The sequence below is a fragment of the Zosterops lateralis genome (assembly GCF_965231275.1).
Source record: "Zosterops lateralis genome assembly, chromosome: 24".
Taxonomy (NCBI): Eukaryota; Metazoa; Chordata; class Aves; order Passeriformes; family Zosteropidae; genus Zosterops; species Zosterops lateralis.
Window position 1 is genome coordinate 3158472 of NC_139784.1, and position 19212 is coordinate 3177683.

Genomic DNA, 19212 nt, shown 5'->3' on the forward strand with positions numbered 1-19212 from the left:
GTTGGACTGTTTGCAGCACTGCTGCCCCTGCACATTGTCATTAGTTGGACTGAGTGGTGGTACAGGGAGGGAGCTCTTGGTGGCTCCAGGAGCTGCTGGAACACAGGGAAATTTTCAGCTTCACACTCTCTTTCTGCCTCCTTCTGGGCAGGCTCATGGTGGGTCTCTTCAGCATCAGCTACAGGGGCTTTCCTGTCAGCTCCTGGGAAATGTTTGGGTGAGGGCATTTCCTGCAGCTCAGCCTGCTCATTTCTCACTCCTCCAGGCAGCCTCGTCCCTCACTGCAGCCCTGGAGGACTTTGTGACACCCGAGCACCTGGATGGTGAAAACTGCTTTAAATGTAGCAAGTAAGATGATTACTAAGGACATATTAACTTGAGGTCCTGTTTGAGGGGGCTGCATGTCACTGAGCAGAAGTTATTTTCTCATGGACGTTTATTGCACACAGATGAGATGTAGCCTTTTAAACAATATGTCAGTGAATAACCTTAAAATAAGAAAAGCTGTGTGAGACAGGAGAGGTTGCCTGGCCACCTTGGGGGATTGGATGCCTTTCAGCACTGGGCTCTGTGCTTGGTTTCAAGGTGTAACAAGAATGTTGCTGCCTCCAAGCGGTTCACAGTCCACTGTGCACCCAAGGTTCTCACGCTGTGCCTGAAAAGGTTTGACTGTTTCACCGGAGGGAAGATCAACAAGGTGTGTACACAACTGTTGGGCAGACTTCTCCTCCTGGAGCAGATTTCCTAGAGCTTGTCGCAAGCCACTCATGTTGGGTTAGTCTTGTTCCCTTCTGGGGAGAGAGCAATTCCCTTGGAAAGACAGTCAAGCTCTCTTCTCCAACAAAGCTGCTTTGGCCAAGAGCAGTTTCCTGCCACCCAAACCATGGAACGTTGCTTTATGGAAAACCAGCTGCTCACAAGCCCCAAGGATGTATTGACACACCTGTGGCCCCTGGATGTGGCAGGCTGTTGTGTGCCACAGGTCAGGGTCACTTGTGAGCCCTCCTGGTGTCTCTGTAGATTGTGGAGTACCCCGAGTACCTGGACCTTGGCCCGTACATGTCCCAGGCAGATGGAGAAGCCCTCCGTTACTCCTTGTATGCTGTCCTGGTGCACAGTGGGGTCAGCTGCCATGAAGGACACTATTTCTGCTACACAAAGGTAAACAGCAACGTCCTTTCTTCCCAGTGAGGAAAATGTGTGTTGGGGAAGATAAATTTTCCTGTCAGTGCCACTGACAGCCAAGGTTTTGGGGCAGGTGGTCTCTTTAGAGGCTGGACTGGCTTTGTTTTGACATACACTTGATTTTAGTTTTCTGCCTGTGTTTTTGGAGAGAAATCATGAGGAAATCCTTGCCTTTCTTTCACAGGCCAGCAACGGGCTGTGGTACCAGATGAATGATGAGCGTGTGGAGCTTTGTTGCCTTGACACAGCTCTCAGGCAGCAGGCCTACCTGCTCTTTTATGCCAGGTAACAACCAGGATTCAGATGTGTTCAGAAGGCATTTCCTTTTCCCTGTTCATTGTTTGGCTTCTCCTACTCCAGAGTGTTTTTTCTCACCAAATGCAATCACTCCCTGCATCATTCAGTGCTGTGAAACCTCTACTAGCCCAGTCTGTCCTTCAGGCTGCTGCCCTGATGTCACTTGTCTGCTCTCTGATACTGGACTTGTGTAGAGAAGAGTGAGAGAACTTGAAGGGGCCTGCCAGGAAAGATGGGGAGGGACTCTTCATCAGGGAGGCTTGGACAGGATGAAGGGTATCAGTTTTCAGCTGAGCCAGGGCAGGTTTCCATCAGATCTTGGGAAGAAATGCTTCAGTGTGAGGGTGGTGAGACAATGGAAGAGGCTGCCCAAAGAACACTTCCAGGATGGTGCCCCATCCCTGGAAGTGTTCAAGGCCAGGTTGGACAGGGCTTGGAGAAACCTGGTCCGTTGTAAGGTATTCAGGCTTGTGTCAGGGGGGTGGAACAAAATGAGCTTTTAGACCCCTTCCAACCCAAGCAAGTGGGTGAATTTTTGAAACGGAGGTTGTGGAAGGTATGAAGATGATGTTTTTTTGTGACAGGGGCAGACTGGGTGGGAAGACTCTGGCTGAACTTTCCAGTAGTGGCCTTGGTTAAGTCTTCTCTCTGTCATAGAAACCTGTCCAAGAAAATGAGTGAAGCCCAGAGGAGGCTTTAACAACAGCCCTAAACTTAGATCACCCTTTTTTTTCCCAGGTGCTCTGATTTCAAGATTGTAGAAAAGGCTTCTTCCTCTATGGCATCACCATATGCCCCTTCCTTCCTCAGCCACAGGGCAGCCAGCAGCAAGCAGGTGGCTTCTATTGGCCCCCAAGGGCTGCCGGGCAGGACACAGGTAACTCTGGGAAGGAGGGTCAGGGCACCAGAGGAGCAGTGGATTTCTTTTTGGATCTCAGCATTTCTCCTTTTCCCCCTGCCACCGTGCAGCATTCTTCACAGCAACAATGCTGCTTCCTCTCCAAGCATCCCACCTGGATCCATCCCATGTGTGGGCCTTTGGCCCTTTGGCCTTGGCAGCCCTCCAGAAGAGGCTTTGGGAGGCTCTGAAACGTCCCCTCCCAGAACTTCTGTGTCTGTGGCCCTCTGAGGAGGGAAGGGCAGGAACTCTCCAGTGCTCTCTTTGCAGGACATGGTGGTGGCTGTGGAAGAGGCTGGCAGGGAGCAGGCCTGCAGCAGATCCCCGCTGTGGGGCAAGGACAGCGGCAGCTGCTCTGTGGACAGTGCGGACTGTGAGCAGCCTGCAGAGAGAAGGGACCCTCCAAGCTGTGACCACGCTCCTGGGGATGGGGCAGCTTCAGAACCCTCCAGCAGGATCTTGCAGTGTGCTGGTGCCCCCAGGGCTGCTGAGGAGCAAAGCCTGCTGGGGCACAGAGAGACGAGGGGATCTGTGCTGGGCGGCTACGACCTCCGCAGCCACTTTGTGCAGCACACTGAGCACCAGTCCTCAATGAGGAAGAGGAGGAGGCAGACTACAAGTCCTCCACCTTGTCACCAAACCCCCGAGGATGGTGCAGGGCCAGTGTTGAAGAAAGCTGCAGTGCTCAGGGACACTCAGGAGCAATCCCAGTCGAGGGGGAGAGAGCGGAGAAGACGCCCGCGGCAGGGCTGTGACCGCCGTGGCCGCTCTGTGCAGCGCAGAGACCACAAGCCCTCTCTGGGCAAGAGGGACAGGGGCACAACAAGCCCTCCATGATGTGACAAATCCCCAGAGCATCATGCAACCTTACGGCCATCCAGCAGCAGCTCAAGGCAGGCTCCTGTGCTCAGGGCTGATCGGGATCCATCCTGGCCCAGGCTGAGGGAGCTGGGCTATGACCTCCGCAGCCACTTTGTGCAGTGCACAGCCCAGCGCCCTGCAGTGAGGAAGAGGAGGGTTTCCATGCCCCAGAGATGTGTGCCAAAGTCAGGGCATTCCTGGGGTGCTGCAGTTGGATTGTGCCCCATGCTGAGGCACCATGGAAGATCAGCACTGCAAGTGTTAGCCAAGGTCCTTGTTTTCAACACGCGTTCTGAAAAATGAAGGAACCATTTCACGTGTGTTCGAGGCTGCTCACCGGCTGGCTCGCTCACCCAGTCCACATTCAGGGGTACTGCTTAGTACCTTTAGATCTGCTGGGTCACAACCTCAGGAAGAAATATGGCAAACGGTGTGGAAGAAGAAAGGAGGACTTGTTGGAGATTTTTTTAGAAAATGAAGAAATATTTAGATTAAGCTTTGGACTAATCCAGCCTGGGCCTCTCTTTGAGGCCTGTGAAGCCTGTGGCATAGGTGGCAATTAGTTTGTGAAGTTTGTTATGCAGTTAAAATATTTATTAAGGTGTTAATGGGAGATAGTGGGTTTTTTAGGGCTTAATAGGTATAGTTATTAGAACCTTTTAGCCACCTTAAGGAGTAAATGAAACAATATTTATTTACATTCCTTCTCTACTGTGTGCCAATGAAAATGTTTATATTTGTAAACTATCTAGAAGTGTATATAACCTGCCATTTTAGACTAAATAAACGGAGAACGTAGCATTAATTACAGTGATTGCATCTGTGTTTTTGCTTCCATCTAACTTCTCATTATTTTTAAGGGTCTTCACTGTTTTTAACTGTCGCCTGAAGAGCAGGAACCCTTTGTTTAAATACAGCTTTTGTTTAAATACAGCTTTTTGGGGATTTTTCCTCTTTTGTTTTCCTTTTTTCTTTTCTTTTTCGCTTTAATGCGAGACTTTAATTTTTGTTTGTTTGTTTGTTTGTTTTAATGTGTTTGCTGTGATGAAAATGCCTTTGTTTAATTATGGGAAAAAGTTTGTTTAAATACGGGAAAAAAATTGTTTAAATACGGGAAAATGTTTTTTTATATACTGGAAAGACTCTGCTTGGTCCCGAGTTGACTGGAGCTGAGAATTCAGAACAGGGAAGTTGGAGCATGGCTCGCCTGTCTCAAACAAAGAGTAGCAGCACCATGCCATGGGGAAGGTAAGCCACAGTGGGAAACAAAAGCTGAGAAAATATCATGGATGGCGAAACAAAAGCAGCCACACGGCTTCTTTTAAACATTTTCTCTAAAAGAGGTGAAAAACTGGGAGAAACTGACTTAGAACAATTAGCCCTGTGGGCCAAGAAGAGAGGGAAGTTAAATAAGTCCTCTTTGGTGTTTAGCATTATAGAGTGACGTGAAATAGGGGATCTTTTCTGGGATTGTGCAATCGAGGGTGGAAAAGACGGAAAAATTGCTCAGGAGCTTGGTGCTGTGTGGAAAAAGGTTTTAAATACCTTGCAAACTGTCTCCACTGAGAAAAAAGCTGCCCAGGCTGCCATCCAGGCTCTTGAAGGGGCAGGGGATGAAAGAAAAGAAGTTGAGAAACCATCCAAAGTCACAAAATTCCTTGGCATTTATAATACCCGCCCCATGAAAGGCGCAATGGCACAGGTCAGTCCGACCGTGCAGGATGTACTGGATCACATCACTCAGGCACAGGATGTTTTCCTGCCGGTGCCAAGACGCACTGAGAGCAAACAGGAAGCGGCTCAGCCGCTCCACTCTGGGGACCTGGTGAAGGACAAGGAGTCAGGTGGAGCCGAGGGAGAAAAAGCTCTGCATGTTGAAAGACATTTATCTGTATGCTTTGCAGCCATGGGTGTACCTGTAGAAATTAAAACCGACAATGGTCCAGCTTATGTCGATCAGTGAATTGCCAAGTTTATGCAGAAGTAGGGGGTCATCCCTCACTCTTCTACAGGTCAAGCTATTGTGGAAAGAGCCAGTCATAACCTAAAAGAATACCTAGACAAGCAAAAGCGGAATGATGACATTGATGTAGTTAATTGATTGTCAAAAGTATTGATTACTTTAAACTATTTGTGTTTAGCAGACGGAAGAGAAGAACCTGCGGTCGTGATACATCACCACGCAGTGAAAGAGAGAAGACCGCAAGAAATCCCAGGACTTTACGTTTATCACAAAAATATACGAACAGGTGAATGGCAGGGACCGAGTCCTGTGTTGTTTAATGGTCGTAGATACATGTGTGTTTCCACAGGGGCTGGCCCTGTCTGGGTACTGAGTCGATTTACCTGTGCATGTCCTCAATCAAGAATACCAGTCAGCAGTGATAATGACATTGACAACAACGACTTACCTGGAGCGCCCTCTGACAGCTTGACATTGACCAAAGACAAAATATGTGGGTCACTTGGGCCAATCAAACTGGACAAGATTCATTTTGCCTGCCTTTAGCAACGCCGTCCAATTCCTGTTTAATTGGAGTCCCATTAAATTCTATGGCAGAGTTCAAAAACTGGACTCAAACCAAAATATATTCAAATTTAACTGAAGCCTGGAACGTGTGGGGCAACAAGTCCACTGGATCCTCCAACACTCGTTTTGTTAATTGGTGTGAAATCCAGGAAATTCCAAAAAATGCTTTAGGAGCACAAGCTGTTGCAGTTGCACAAAATCTTCAAGTTATAAGTCCTGATCCACAAGAATTTTACCTCCTTGGTTCTGTACCAGGCAATTATTGTTTAACGGTGGGCACATAAGGCAACCCAAAGATGGCAACACTAGGTTGTTTCCCAAATCCCCATTGTATTCTAATGATTCAGAACACTGCAACAGTTGGACTCAACCTGTAACTCCATCAAAAGATGCTGCAAGAAAATTGTCACCAGGAATTTTCCTCATTTGTGGGGACCGAGCCCGGTCTGCACTACCTCAAAGAGCTGTAGGAGGTCCATATTATTTTGGAAAATTAACCCTGTTAGCTCCCACCATTCATCAAATTTCTGGTTTGCCTCAAAAGCCCCAACGATCTAAATGCAGTACTCTGGAATTAGACCCCAATTGTAAAGACCAAGTATTATTGTGGAAGCGTCCAACTGTAATAGTAGCTTCAATTTTTTCCCCAGGAGTTGCTTCAGCACAAGCCCTCACACAATTACGAACCGTAGCTTGTTGGGCAGGAAAGCAAATTAATATAACATCTAATATGTTAAGTAAATTTGCCACAGATGTTAAAAGCATCCGCCGTGCCGTGATTCAAAACAGAACCGCCACTGACTTCCTTCTTCTTGCCCAAGGACATGGGTATAAAGAATTTGAAGGCGTGTGTTGCATGAATCGGTCTGACCACTCTCCATCAATTTACAAGCAACTTTCACAGTTAAAGAGTAACATGGAAAAACTTGTAGTTGTTGACACTCCTCTTGATAAATGGCTCAGTTCATAGGGTTTTGCTGGTTGGATGAAAGTCTTGGTCCATTTTGGTATTATTCTGTTTGTTGTATTTGTAGTTATTTTAGTTATTGTGCCTTGTTTGTTAGCGTGTATGCGAAAAATAGCCAGTCGTGCCTTTGATTCAGTCTGGGTAGTTCAAAAAGAAAAAGGAGGACATGTTGGAGAATTTTTTAGAGAATGAGGACATGATTTATATTTAGAGTAAGGTTTGGAATAACCCAGCCAGGGCGTCACTTTGAGGCCTGTGAAGCCTGTGGTGCAGTAAGAAATTAGTTGGTAAAGTTTGTTATGCAGTTAAAATTAGGTATTAAGGTGTTAATGGGAGATAGTGGGGTTTTCAGGGGTTCATAGGTATAGTTATTAGTGTGAACCTTTTAGCTACCTTAAGGAGTAAGTGAAACAATATTTATTTACATTCTTTCTCTGCTGTGTGCCAATGAAAATGTATCTGTATTTGTAAACTATCTAGAAGTGTATATAACCTGCCATTTTAGACAAAAAAAAGGAGAACGTAGAATTAATCATAGTGATTGGATCTGCATTTTTTCTCCCATCCAACTTCCCATTATTTTTAAGGGTCTTCCCTGTTTTTAAGAACTCCCACCTGGGTAGCAACCAGGTTTTATTCCACCCAGAGGGCAGCCCATTTAAGAAGTGAGGTCTTGCCCTTGGATGTTGGTTTAAGTACAAGGGGCGTGTAAAGGGGCAGGAGGTGATCTAGAACCAATCCCAGAGAGAGGGAAGTGACCCAGAACAGGGGACACTGAAAACACAACAATAAAAGAGGGAAGGAATCCGAGAACTTGCCAAATCACCCTGCAGCCTCACCAGAATTTTCCAGGCTTTGGGCAGAATGGCAGGGTGATTGACAGGACCCACCAGCCGAGAAAAAGCAAAAGAGGGTTTGATCATGGGGATACAGGGACAAACCATTCTAAAAGGAGTAACATAAGCATGCAGGACTTGGCAACACCATTTCTTTAAATGGACAATGAGTACTTTTACTAGCTAGAGTAAAAGGCTTTGGTTAGAATTCTTGATTACACAGGGTAGATAGTTACTGCTATTAATATAACACAGTATGTTAAGTAGAGACTGATATTACCCATCCTTGAGCAAGGAGGGTCTTCTGTTCTTAGTGTTTAGCTGAGTTTTTAGTGTTTAGCTGTTTTTAGTGTTTAGCTGTTTTTAGTGTTTAGCTGAGACCAGCTTGACCAAACTATCCCACCCACCACTGGCTCTGGAAATGTCAGGATAAAGTAAGCTCTCTAATGCTAATTTTAGTATCAGAAAGCATCATCACTGTTATGTGTAATATCTGTATAAAATAATTCTTGGTTGGAAATTTAAAAAAATAACCTAAAAATGAAAACCATAAAGGGGCTACTGGGGATGGCTAATTTGCAACTGTAAAAGCACGCGTGGTTTAGAAGAAGAAATACAAATTTGCAACAAAGAAGAAGAAGAAAAGCAAGTAACACGTGCAGAGGAAGCCCCACCATATAACGAGCTACTGGAGAATGAAAGACAATACGCTCTCTTCACTGATGGCTCCTGCCAAATTGTAGGTGCTAACCGGAAAATGGAAAGCTGCAGTTTGGAGCCCCACACGACGAGTTGCACAGGCTACCGAGGGACAAGGTGGATCAAGTCAGGTTGCAGAGCTTAAAGCTGTCCACCTGGCTTTGGATATTGCTGAACGAGACAAGTGGCCGAGGCTCTGTCTACACTGACTCATGGATGGTAGCTAATGCTCTGTGGGGATGGCTGAATCGCTGGAAAAAGGCCAACTGGCAGCACAGGGGAAAACCCATCTGGGCCACTGACATTTGGCAGGACATCGCTGCCCGAGTAGAGAGACTGACCATGAAGGTTCGACACGTGGACGCGCACATACCCAAGAGCTGGGCTAATGAGGAACATCACAACAACGAACAGGTGGACAAAGCTGCCAAGGTGAAAGTATCACAGGTGGATCTGGACTGGCAGCACAAGGGAGAATTGTTCCTAGCTCATTGGGCCCATGATGCCTCTGGTCACCAGGGAAGAGATGCGACATACCGATGGGCCCGTGACCGAGGGGTGCACCTTCCTATGGACAGCATCTCCCAGGTCATCCACAACTGTGAGACCTGCGCTGCAATCAAACAGGCCAAGCGAGTGGAGCCTCTGTGGTATGGTGGATGATGGCTGAAGTACAGGTATGGGGAAGCCTGGAAAATTGACTACATTACCCCTCCCCAAACCCGCCAAGGAAAGTGCTACGTGCTGACCATGGTGGAAGCCACCACTGGATGGCTGGAAACCTACCCTGTGCCTCATGCCACTGCCCGGAACACTATCTTGAGCCTTGAAAAGCAAGTCCATTGGAGACACGGCACCCCTGAGAGAATCGAGTTGGACAATGGGACCCATTTCAAGAACAGCCTTACAAACACCTGGGCTAGAGAACATGGCATTGAATGGATATATCACATTCCTTATCACGCACCAGCTGCTGGAAAAGTTGAACGGTGCAATGGACTACTAAAGACTGCCCTGAACACACTTGGTGGGGGGACCTTCAAGACTTGGGAAATAAACTTAGCCAAAGCTACCTGGATGGTCAACACCCCAGGGTCTATCAATCGAGGTGGTCCTGCCCAGTCTGGCACTACCCTTGGTGGGTAGTGGTCCTATCCTTGCACACAGTGGGGAGATGGGTTGTCAGGAGGGCTGAGCTGGACCCCACCTGGGTGATTGATACCCAATCTGCATCTGGGATAAGACAATCAGAGTCATCAGGAGTGTGCACCCCAATGCCGACTTCTCAGAAATCTCATCGAGCTCTTGCCTCTGCCCGGAAAAGCAGTTTCAGAGCACAGAAGTCCCAAAAGAAGACACATGAATGTGTGATCTGAGCAAAAGTGAACAAAGAACCCTGCCTTAGGGGAAATAAACTGTCTATAAACCGGCCCCTCAGCGGCCGGATTTATGAACGAGGAAGGGTTGGTGCGATAGAGGCCGACCCCAAGTTCACCCAATAACGATCCCGGGATCGCTGTTGTACTTTTATTGTGGCCTGCCATGGGAGAAACATCATGCCATCTCAGATAGATCCTTGAGATTTCTCAGAGATTTTCCTCTGTGGATAACAATTTCTGTCTTTCTTATCTTTCTGTTTTATTAAACAGAGATACTGCACTCTCAAGCTGTCCCTTGCCTTACACCTACATCACATTAGGTAGTTCCTCCCTACAAAATCACTTTCTGCTCTTCACGGGATATGACTGTAATGCAGAGGTCATATTAACTCTACAGTCAATGCCTGAGGATAAAAGTGGGCAAAGACACTCCTACAGCCAGGGCAGAAAGGATCAGACAGAATGAGATGTCTTAACACTGGAAATGTGAGTATCAGCCAGTAATTCAGCTCTTAATCAATCTCTTTGGCATTGAAAGGGGCATTCGGGTGAGATAGATGATGTGGGGTGGCTGATTGATCTGAATAAGAGACCACGCAATAAACCAAAAGACAGCTAAATAAAAAAGATCTTGAAATAGGATACAATAAAAATTAAGATTGGTAATGAGTGACTCTTTTGTCCCATATCCCCAAATCAATGTGGATTGCATCTTTGTTTCACCTTCAAACTTTGTTGAGAAAGGATATGTATGATAAGCCTGTGTGGCAAATCTGTCATTAATTTGGCTGCATTATGAAATAATAGTAATTACAGCAAAGTAAAACCAGACCTTGTATTTCTGTAGGATATCTGGGTTTATACAGAAATGCTCTCCAAGTTATGTCAAACTAGGGGTGGCTGTGAGTCAACTCATCCATATGCATCGCATTTATCCAGCAGCTATTCCTTATTGCTCCAATCAGCACGAGCCTGTCTCAGTGGACTTTATAAATACATATAAATAGTACAAAGGGCTGTGGAAAAGCCTCTCTCTTGCTTCACTGCAGAGTGCTCAGAGTTGAAAGCTTTTCTGGAGACCTCATAATTTAGGGTTTTTTCCCTTCCTCTTCTTTCACCACACTCCCCAAAAGGTAACAGAGAAATCGCATTTGTTATATTCAAATGTTGCCACTGATGATTTTGGGACTTGAACTGGTTAGTCCATAAAAAGAGATCTGCCATATTTATGTTTTTTTCTACAGGGTGAAAATGGTAGCTGAACATTTGAGGACAGTACTGAATATGCAAACTTTGAAGGCAATGCTGTGAAAGAAGAATCAGTCAAAAATAACCACATAAGACTGCCTTATTTTCTTTAGAAACTTTTTAGAATCTGTTCAGAAGATCTTTTCAAAATCTGTTGAGTTTCTAAATTCTACTCATCCTTTTGTCTGTTCCAGCAGGCAGTTGTGTTTTGATTGCAGATTTCCCTGGCTGTTTGCAGCTTCATCAGCTGCTGAACACTAAAAGGAAACGAGTTCTACAAGGCACCAAAGAAAGATGATCCTTGGGAACCTCAGTGGATGGAGTGAATTCCGACTCCTGGGTTTTCCTGAAATCTCTCACTTGCACCCTTTGCTCTTTGTAGTTTTATTATCTCTTTATATCCTCACCCTGATGGCTAACACAGTGATAGTTTTCATAATCAAGAGTGACAATGCCCTTCACAGCCCCATGTACTTCTTCCTCACCCAGCTGTCCTGTTTGGATATCTGCTATTTGTCAGTCATCATCCCAACTATTCTGGAGAACCTGCTGGTGGGAACAGTAAGTATTTCCAGGACAAGATGTGCATTGCAAATGTTTTTCTTCCTTTTCTTTGGAGTTGCTGAATGCTTTCTATTGGCTGCCATGTCCCTGGATCGTTATTTTGCCATTTGCTACCCCCTGCATTACACAATCATCATGAGCAGCAGGGTCTGCCGGAGCCTGGTGGCTGGGAGTTACATCTGTGGAACTGCTGTGGCCTTGGTTCACAGCCTTACAACGTTCAGCTCCCCCCTGTGTGGCTCTACCATTGACCACTTCTTCTGTGAGATTCAGCCTTTCCTGGAGCTGCACTGTGGCAACACTTTCCTAAGAGAAATCCAAGTCATTGTGGTGGCTGTCTTTGCTATTCTCAGCCCTTTCTTACTCATCATTTATTCCTATATTTGTATCATTGCCACAATTCTTCACATGGCGTCAGCTGAGAGCCGGCAGAAAGCGTTTTCCACTTGCTCCTCACACCTCTTGGTTGTGGCTCTTTTTTATGGCACTGCAAGCTCCATGTACCTGCGGCCAAAATACAGCTACTGTGCATCTGTGGATAAATTCCTCTCACTTTCTTACTCTGTGGTGACTCCTCTGTTGAATCCCATCATTTATAGCTTGAGGAGCAAGGAGGTGAAAGGAGCCCTGAAGAAAAAATGGAGAAAAACGAATTTTGTGTGGAAATGAAAGAGAATGTTTGCATTGTTTCAGGTGTTTGTAGTGGTGTTTTTCACTCTAAATTCTTGTTCAGTAAAATTAATTTCCAGATATACTTCAGCTTTTGGGGAGGAAAGATTTTTTATCTTCAGAGTTTGTAATTCCACAGAAAATATTATAAGGTATTGATTTATTAAAAAACTATGGACATTGATCTAATACCAATATCCAACTATGACGGACAAAGACTCTCTAACAGTTTAAAGTTAGAAAGTGTATGTTTATTACAACGCCGGGCAGCATGTGGGATAGCTCCCAGAAACACACGCGCAATTTACAGATCATCACAGGGGCTTTTATCTACAGAAGTATTGAATACACAAACTACAAATGCATATTCATAGCTCTGATACCTCCCATTCCCCGCTTCGTATGGTAATTAGCCCAAAAAGCCACCAAGCATGCGTAGTTTGTTCTTTGAAATGGGTCGGTGGTCTTTTTAATGGGGTGGGGTCCCAAAATGATGAAGTAAGATTGTCTTCCTCAGCTCTGACTTTTTAACCTTTAGTGTTTGTGACAGCTAAATCCTGTTTTTCCCAGGACTGTTTGATTTATGATTGTATTGTATTCATGGGGTCTATTGATTATTCAGGATGCAGAAGCCCTAGTTTGACAGCTTCTCTGATTTATCAGTTCCTTCCAAGGATTATCAGTTCTTTCAGTCTGGCTTCTGTTAGCAAAAGGGAAGTCCTAGCTACATTATCTCAGCACTATTTATTTTGACTACAGTCTTTAATTCTTCTAAATCTATGCCTCAGTATAACTCTTTGCAGAAGCTTGACATGTTTGTTTTTAATCACATCTTATTTTGTGCCAACAAACAGAGGATATATTCAGCTGTAAGAGGGACTGTTAGAAGCTGTGTTAACATTTTGGAAGGAAAATTCTTCCACATAGTTAAGAAAATCTTAAATAAAAAAACCTCTTTTTTTTCTTTTTATTTTCCTTGCTATTCTTCAGAAACTTTAAAATTGTGTTCTACATACTTCTGACTTTTTGAACAAAACAGTAATATTAAGGAGCCTAATGTTCCTGAAAGAACTGAGAAGAATAAGCTTTCAATCGTTTGCATTTATTTTCTGGAAATGTTTTATAAATTTCTTTGGGGAAAAGAGAACACATAATTCAGGCTATAATGTGGAGCCCAGGAAATTAATGAGTACTGATTATTAATTTTGAGATTGTTATTGGGGAAAAAAAATAGTTTGCAAAGTTGCATTCCTGCCCAACTGCCTCAAAGATTTTTCTTTAATTTTAGAGTCATTGTTTTAAACGTTAGACCAAGTCTAGGCATTTCAAGACCCTTACCTCTGCAATGCTCGGTAACTGTTAATAAAATTCTTTATATGAAATCCTCAAAGCTTAAATGATTTTGGAAAGTTAAGGGCATTAATTACTCCTTAAATTAATCCTTCATTCCTGGAAATAATTGGAAGTATAAATTACGGTCCTTCCCAGCCTGTCTCTTGGCTCGCTCTGCTCTTCAGATACCTATAAACGAGTTATTCCTTTGGGTCCAGATTTCAGACAGAGACGTGACCTTGCTTGGAAGAAAGGAGCAGCTCACACTTGGTGGTACTTAGGAAGGTGTTTATTCAGGGCAAAGGCTCAGGGTGCTGAGAGTGTGAGGGAGGATTTTTTCTTTTACCTCCCCTTAAGTACAGGGGCATTGCTGATGGAAATGAGGGGGAGTGATTTACAGGGGGCATTGACATTGCCATTTTGGGGCAAAAGGGGTGTGTAGATACCTGAAGCCTTGGCTGAGGCACCTGGCTGAGCCAGGGCCATCAAACTCCGGGGTGTGTCAATAGGTAAGATACAACAGGGATACAATACACTGGGACAGGGCTGTTAAGGAGACACAATGGGGGGAGCCAGGCCTATTATGTGGATTAACGACAGTGATTAGGGGAAGGGGTGGGGATAGAAATGGACCATTACAGGAACTTAATTTAAAAAATCATACAGAACTTTAGAAAACCCAAAATGCACATTGCAACAATAAATATCATAAAAGTACGGTGTTCCTAACTTGATGTCATATGAATTTTTATCTTCACAGTTTGTAATTCCACAGAAAAAATTATAAGGTATAATTCTTTGCAGAAGCTTGACATGTTTGTTTTTAATCACATCTTTTTTTGTACCAAAAAATTTATTAAAACAGAAAAATGTAGAATATTTTTCAGCATTAATTAAAAAAGAAAATGAACCACCAACAAGAGATTTAATTAATAATCTTCTAAAAACTCATCCCTGATTTAAAATATAAAAGTGTATTTGAGACATATTTTCTATCACTGTTGATGTAATTAGAAAATAATGTACCCTATGACTTGAAGGATTTATACTGAGGGGTTGTTTAATTTTTTTGCTTCTAATGGAGGGCAGGATGGATGTTTTAATTATATCTTTTAAATATTTTTAATTATATCTTTTTAAATATTTTTAACTTTATTTATATATTTTTATGATATATCTTATCTACTTTCACTGTACCAAAGATAAGGAGCAGCGATTCAGTGGTAGTTGTTAAAGGTTGGACAAATAGAGATTTTAAGAAAAAAGCAGAAATTCTGTTGCTTGGGAACAATTCACTTCACCTTGGACTTACCACATGTACTCTGTGAATGCTGGTTTTGACATCTATCAAGTGATTTTTAGCCTGGATTAGTAACTAGGAATGACACTGACATACAACTGCGAGCCACAACTGCTCTGAGAGACACTCATTATTTTGGAATGGCATTTGTAAGGCAGGGGCAGCACTCCTGGACATGTCAAAGTAAGCTAAACATTCAATTTAGTCATTGGATCAGCCAAATTGAAAGATGTCACTATGGCCTGTAGATGCCACAGCTACACTTTGCAGCAGATTTAGTCACCAGATTCCATGAACATTTGATTAGTTTTTTACTGTGGTGGGAATTCAGACACCTGCAAATCGATCTCTGGGTCTGGAGTCAGATTAGATTCCAAATGATTGATATTTATATGCCCAAACTGTCACAGGATAAAGATAAACCACACACATCGAGCTCAGGATCTCCTTTTCCAGGCTTGATTCGACAGCCCAAGGCAGAGTTCTGTTAATATCTCAAACAACCTGGGAAAATCTTCCTGATCTTCAGGTGGAATTTCCTGTGCATCGGTTTCTGCCTTTCATCCTTTTGCTGAGCAGAGCTTGGTCTGAGCACTGCCACAGTGGGAGCTTCAGACCAGCCCTGCCTCAGCCTCAGAGTTTGGAAACAGCTGAAATTCAAGAATCACTCTGGCCTGCAACTTTGAATGATGGCAAATCAGGTCTGTTTATAAGAATGAATTATTTATTAAACAGGCAAGAGATAGCAGATGACAGATCTCAATCAGATTCCCTTAGCACACAGTATAAACCCAAAGAACTGCCAGTAGATCACAGCATAACATAAACCAGTGCACTGTATCAAGGCATATATAATGCACAATGCAGAATTTAATAAAGCATCTATTGCTATACTAAAGCCAGCAAAAGAAATAGAATTGATTAGGAATCCAATGTAACTTAGCACTGAAATGATGATAATGTACATTTTCCTTTTCTGAACCCCATGGGAGTAACCACAAAGCAGTGTCCCCACTCATGGGAGAAACTCCCCACATTTCCATGGAATGTACAGAAGATTTCTGCTTTGTGAAAGTTTGGTGTAGCTTTTATACAGTTTGTATCGTTCAAATTCTTAAATCATCATATTGTTAGGACATCACTTCAGCAAATAATATAAGACAGCAGAAGACAAGTATAATTGCAGACCCTAATCTGTGGGGATCATTTGTAAATTTGCAAACTGACTTTATTCAGATGCCTAAATACTCTCATTTTCAGCATGTCCTTGTCAATTTTAAAATGTTCTCAGGATGGCAAGAAGCCTGTGCTTGTAAACATGCAGATGAAAGGACAGCTGAAAAGCAAAAGTTGAAAAAGGAGTTGCTAATAAAAGGAATTTCTGGGTTTAGTAGCCTCTAGCTAAGGAATCCATTTCATGATGTGATGTGCCTGCCCGTCAGAAACCCAGCTTGTCTTCCAGCCCTCACTCCAAACCAGTGAGATGTTTTTGGGCAGTTGGGAGATGCCAGATCAGTATGAACCCCATGGGACCAAACCAGGAGAGCTTTGTCCTGTCTGAGTTACCTGACCGTGTAACAAACACAGATAAACTCTTGTGGGGGGAATGCCCTGCTGCACAACCTCCCTGCAGATACTTTTATATGGTGATAAGATCCCCCTCAGTCTTCTCAGGACTGACCAGGCCCAGCTTACAGCTTTTTTATCTTCTTTTCTTCTGTTAGAGCCAGGATTAAATGCTTGAGAGATGAACTTTTGTTTGGACTCAGATGTTTATTAATTCTTATCTATAGTACAGGCTCACAAGCTGTGAGTTCTGGCTAACAAAGTAGCAAATGGCTCTATCTCTCTACAGGGTCTTTTAAGAATGAATTGTCCAATTATGAAAGGACACTTAAATTATTTTTACTTTTAACCCAATAACCAACTACCCGTGGCCTGAAATGTGGATTTTTCTACCCAATTACAAAATCCCACCCAAACCCATGGAGAAGAAGAAGAAAAAGAAGGACTCAGCCTATGCCCTAAATCCTCCATCTTGCTTTATACATATTACTATATTCTAAACCCTTAAACTCTGAGTTTTCCACCCTGTGATATCACACACTTCTATCCAAACTCCACACCCACAATCCCAGTGTTGTCACACAATTTTGGGAGCCTTTTCCACAGCCTCAGGTCAGTGCAGTGTTTGTTTGGGGGTCAGTGCCTGTCAGCACAGAAAGTCTAAAATTCTCAGTGCCCAGGGCTCCAACAGCAGCTCCCTCAGCCTGTCCTCAGGAGAGGGATTCTCATCACCTTTGGAGCCTCCACTGGACAAAGACAGGATTTGTGCTCATGTGTGTCACGGCTGTTACTCCTGGGGAGAAGTTTCTGTGAAACTGCAGAGCTCTGGAACAGGGCACCTGCCTGGAGGAGAGGACCCTGAGGTCAGACCTCACTGTGCTCCTCACCATCCTCCTGAGGGGCAGCAGAGGGGCAGGTGGGGATCTCTTCACTCTCATGACAGTACTGGAGGAAACGGCTGGAGTTGAGGAAGGGCAGGTTTAGGTTGGATATCAAGAAATGGCTCTTTCACCCAGAGGGTGGTTGGGCACTGGAAGGGCCTCCCCAGGGAATGGACTCAGCACCAAGTCCATCTGAGCTCAAGAATTGTCTGGACAATGTTCTCAGACACTGTTGTGACTCTTGGGGTGTCCTGTGCAGGGCCAGGAGCTGCAGTGGATGATCCTAACAAGTCCCTTCCAGCTCAGGATTTTCTGTGGTTCTGTGACCTTGCAGACCCTTCTGACAGCCTGTTTGCCAATGTCCTCCCAGAACTGACCTCCTCTGTCACCAGCCCTGGACATGACGGGTGTGATGCCTCAGGTCTCACAGCAAATCTGCTCTGAAACAAGACAATTATTCTTGTGTTCATGAGCAGATTATTTTGACCTTAAATTGGGACAGATCAGGAACTAACTGCAGCATCTCAGTCTGCAGTCATTGAGAGAATTATAAGGATCTTGATTTAACCTTTGTTTCTCCAGCTCTTCCCCTGTGCCCTTGCTCACATCCCTTGCTGTCTATTCCCTCTTCTCAATGAAGTTTCTTTCCAAGACACTGAGTGCAGACGTCCCAAAGCATCAGAGTTTCACCAAGTTTTAACTGGGCCTTTGTGTTTAGCTGAGTCCCCCCCAGGAGAGACTGAGTCCCTCCCAGGAGAGACACTGGGCTGTAGAGAATTGGGGACAGGGCCAATCTCCAGCTAGGAAAGTTCTGAACCTCAGGAGTGAGTCTAATTGCAGAAGTCCTTGTTAGCTCCCGCTAATTGCACTGAGCTTCTTCCCAAACACCAATGTTTCCTTTTCTGAAGGACTGGCAGGATCCCATCAAGACAAATCCAGATGAGACTGGGAATGCTGCTCTTCTTTGGTGCTACACCCTTGGAACATCAGAGCTGGAGAGAGTCAGGACTTTTTAAAAACTTCAGAACAGCTCCAGGGGCTGTCAGGACATTGCCTTGTGTTCATGAGGACAACATGCACCTGCCTCCCAAGAGAAGTGGTTTACCTCTGCCCAGACATCAACAAATCCCAGGAGCAAGGAGCAAAGGGAAGCAAGAATCCCTTCCCAGCAAGAGACAGAGATCACAGGTGTTATTCCTGGCTGGTGTAAGTTCATTTAACCAAAGCTCTTGCTCAAAAGTTCAAAAACACACTCTCTAATGAAAAACAAAATTATCTCTAAGAGAACAAGCAGGGCAGGATGTCCTCCTGTATCTTGTAGTGTGAAACATCAATGAGTGTCCTGGAAACACAGACTAAACCTCCTCTTCTCACCATTGCCAGGACATAAAGAAGCAGATGAAAGTATTTCCTCTCCTAGCAGTACTGAATGCCTTTTTCTCACCAGAATCTCCATGTAAACATGAGGGTTTTTTTACTGCTGAGCCATGGCCTCTTCTGCTCCTCACAGTGCCCTGCTGGCAAGGGAGGAGGAAGGAAACACATCTGGGACAGAGGGATATTCCACAGCCCAGGACATGATGTGCAGTGTATGGAGTGGGGGAGGAAGGGGAATGGTTGGACTGATGGCATTTGTCTTTCCAGGTATATATCCAATATAGATACTTTCATATATTACATTACATTACATTATATTTATAGATATTATATTATATATATAATGATCCAATATGTCTATTGGCCTTGGATATATTCCTCATCCTTTTCTTTCTCTGATGCCCACATTAACTCTGCTCTGGCCTTACCCATTTTTTTTATCCCTTTTCTGGCTCATTTCAGCTCATCTGAGTTAACCTGTGGATGTGGCCTTTCCAAACCTGTCAAAGCAGGTTCTTCTCTAGTGAACACATTTGACTCTGGGCTCATTCCTGACCTTTGGCACTTGATCACTGTTCCAGAATTCTCCATGTGCTGTTCTGTTGTTCTGGCTTTGCCTGTCC

General features: G+C 44.3%; 2 protein-coding genes across 2 annotated transcripts in view; both read left to right on the forward strand.

The window, feature by feature from the left end:
* LOC310918823 (ubiquitin carboxyl-terminal hydrolase 42-like) overlaps positions 1–19212 on the forward strand; it is a gene marked incomplete at its 3' end in the record, with an annotated part of 99580 nt that overhangs the window by 1043 nt on the left and 79325 nt on the right. Inside the window, exons 5-8 of the mRNA XM_083877789.1 lie at positions 266–348; positions 586–697; positions 1021–1161; positions 1370–1470. Coding sequence (XP_083733915.1) covers positions 266–348; positions 586–697; positions 1021–1161; positions 1370–1470 — 437 coding nt within the window. The remainder of the gene's footprint in view (positions 1–265; positions 349–585; positions 698–1020; positions 1162–1369; positions 1471–19212) is intronic.
* Positions 11546–12154, forward strand: LOC310918726 (olfactory receptor 10C1-like; the record flags this gene model as incomplete). Its single annotated transcript, XM_083877677.1, has 1 exon — positions 11546–12154. The coding sequence occupies one exon, from the start codon at positions 11546–11548 to the stop codon at positions 12131–12133; it is 588 nt and encodes a 195-aa protein (XP_083733803.1). The 3' UTR covers positions 12134–12154.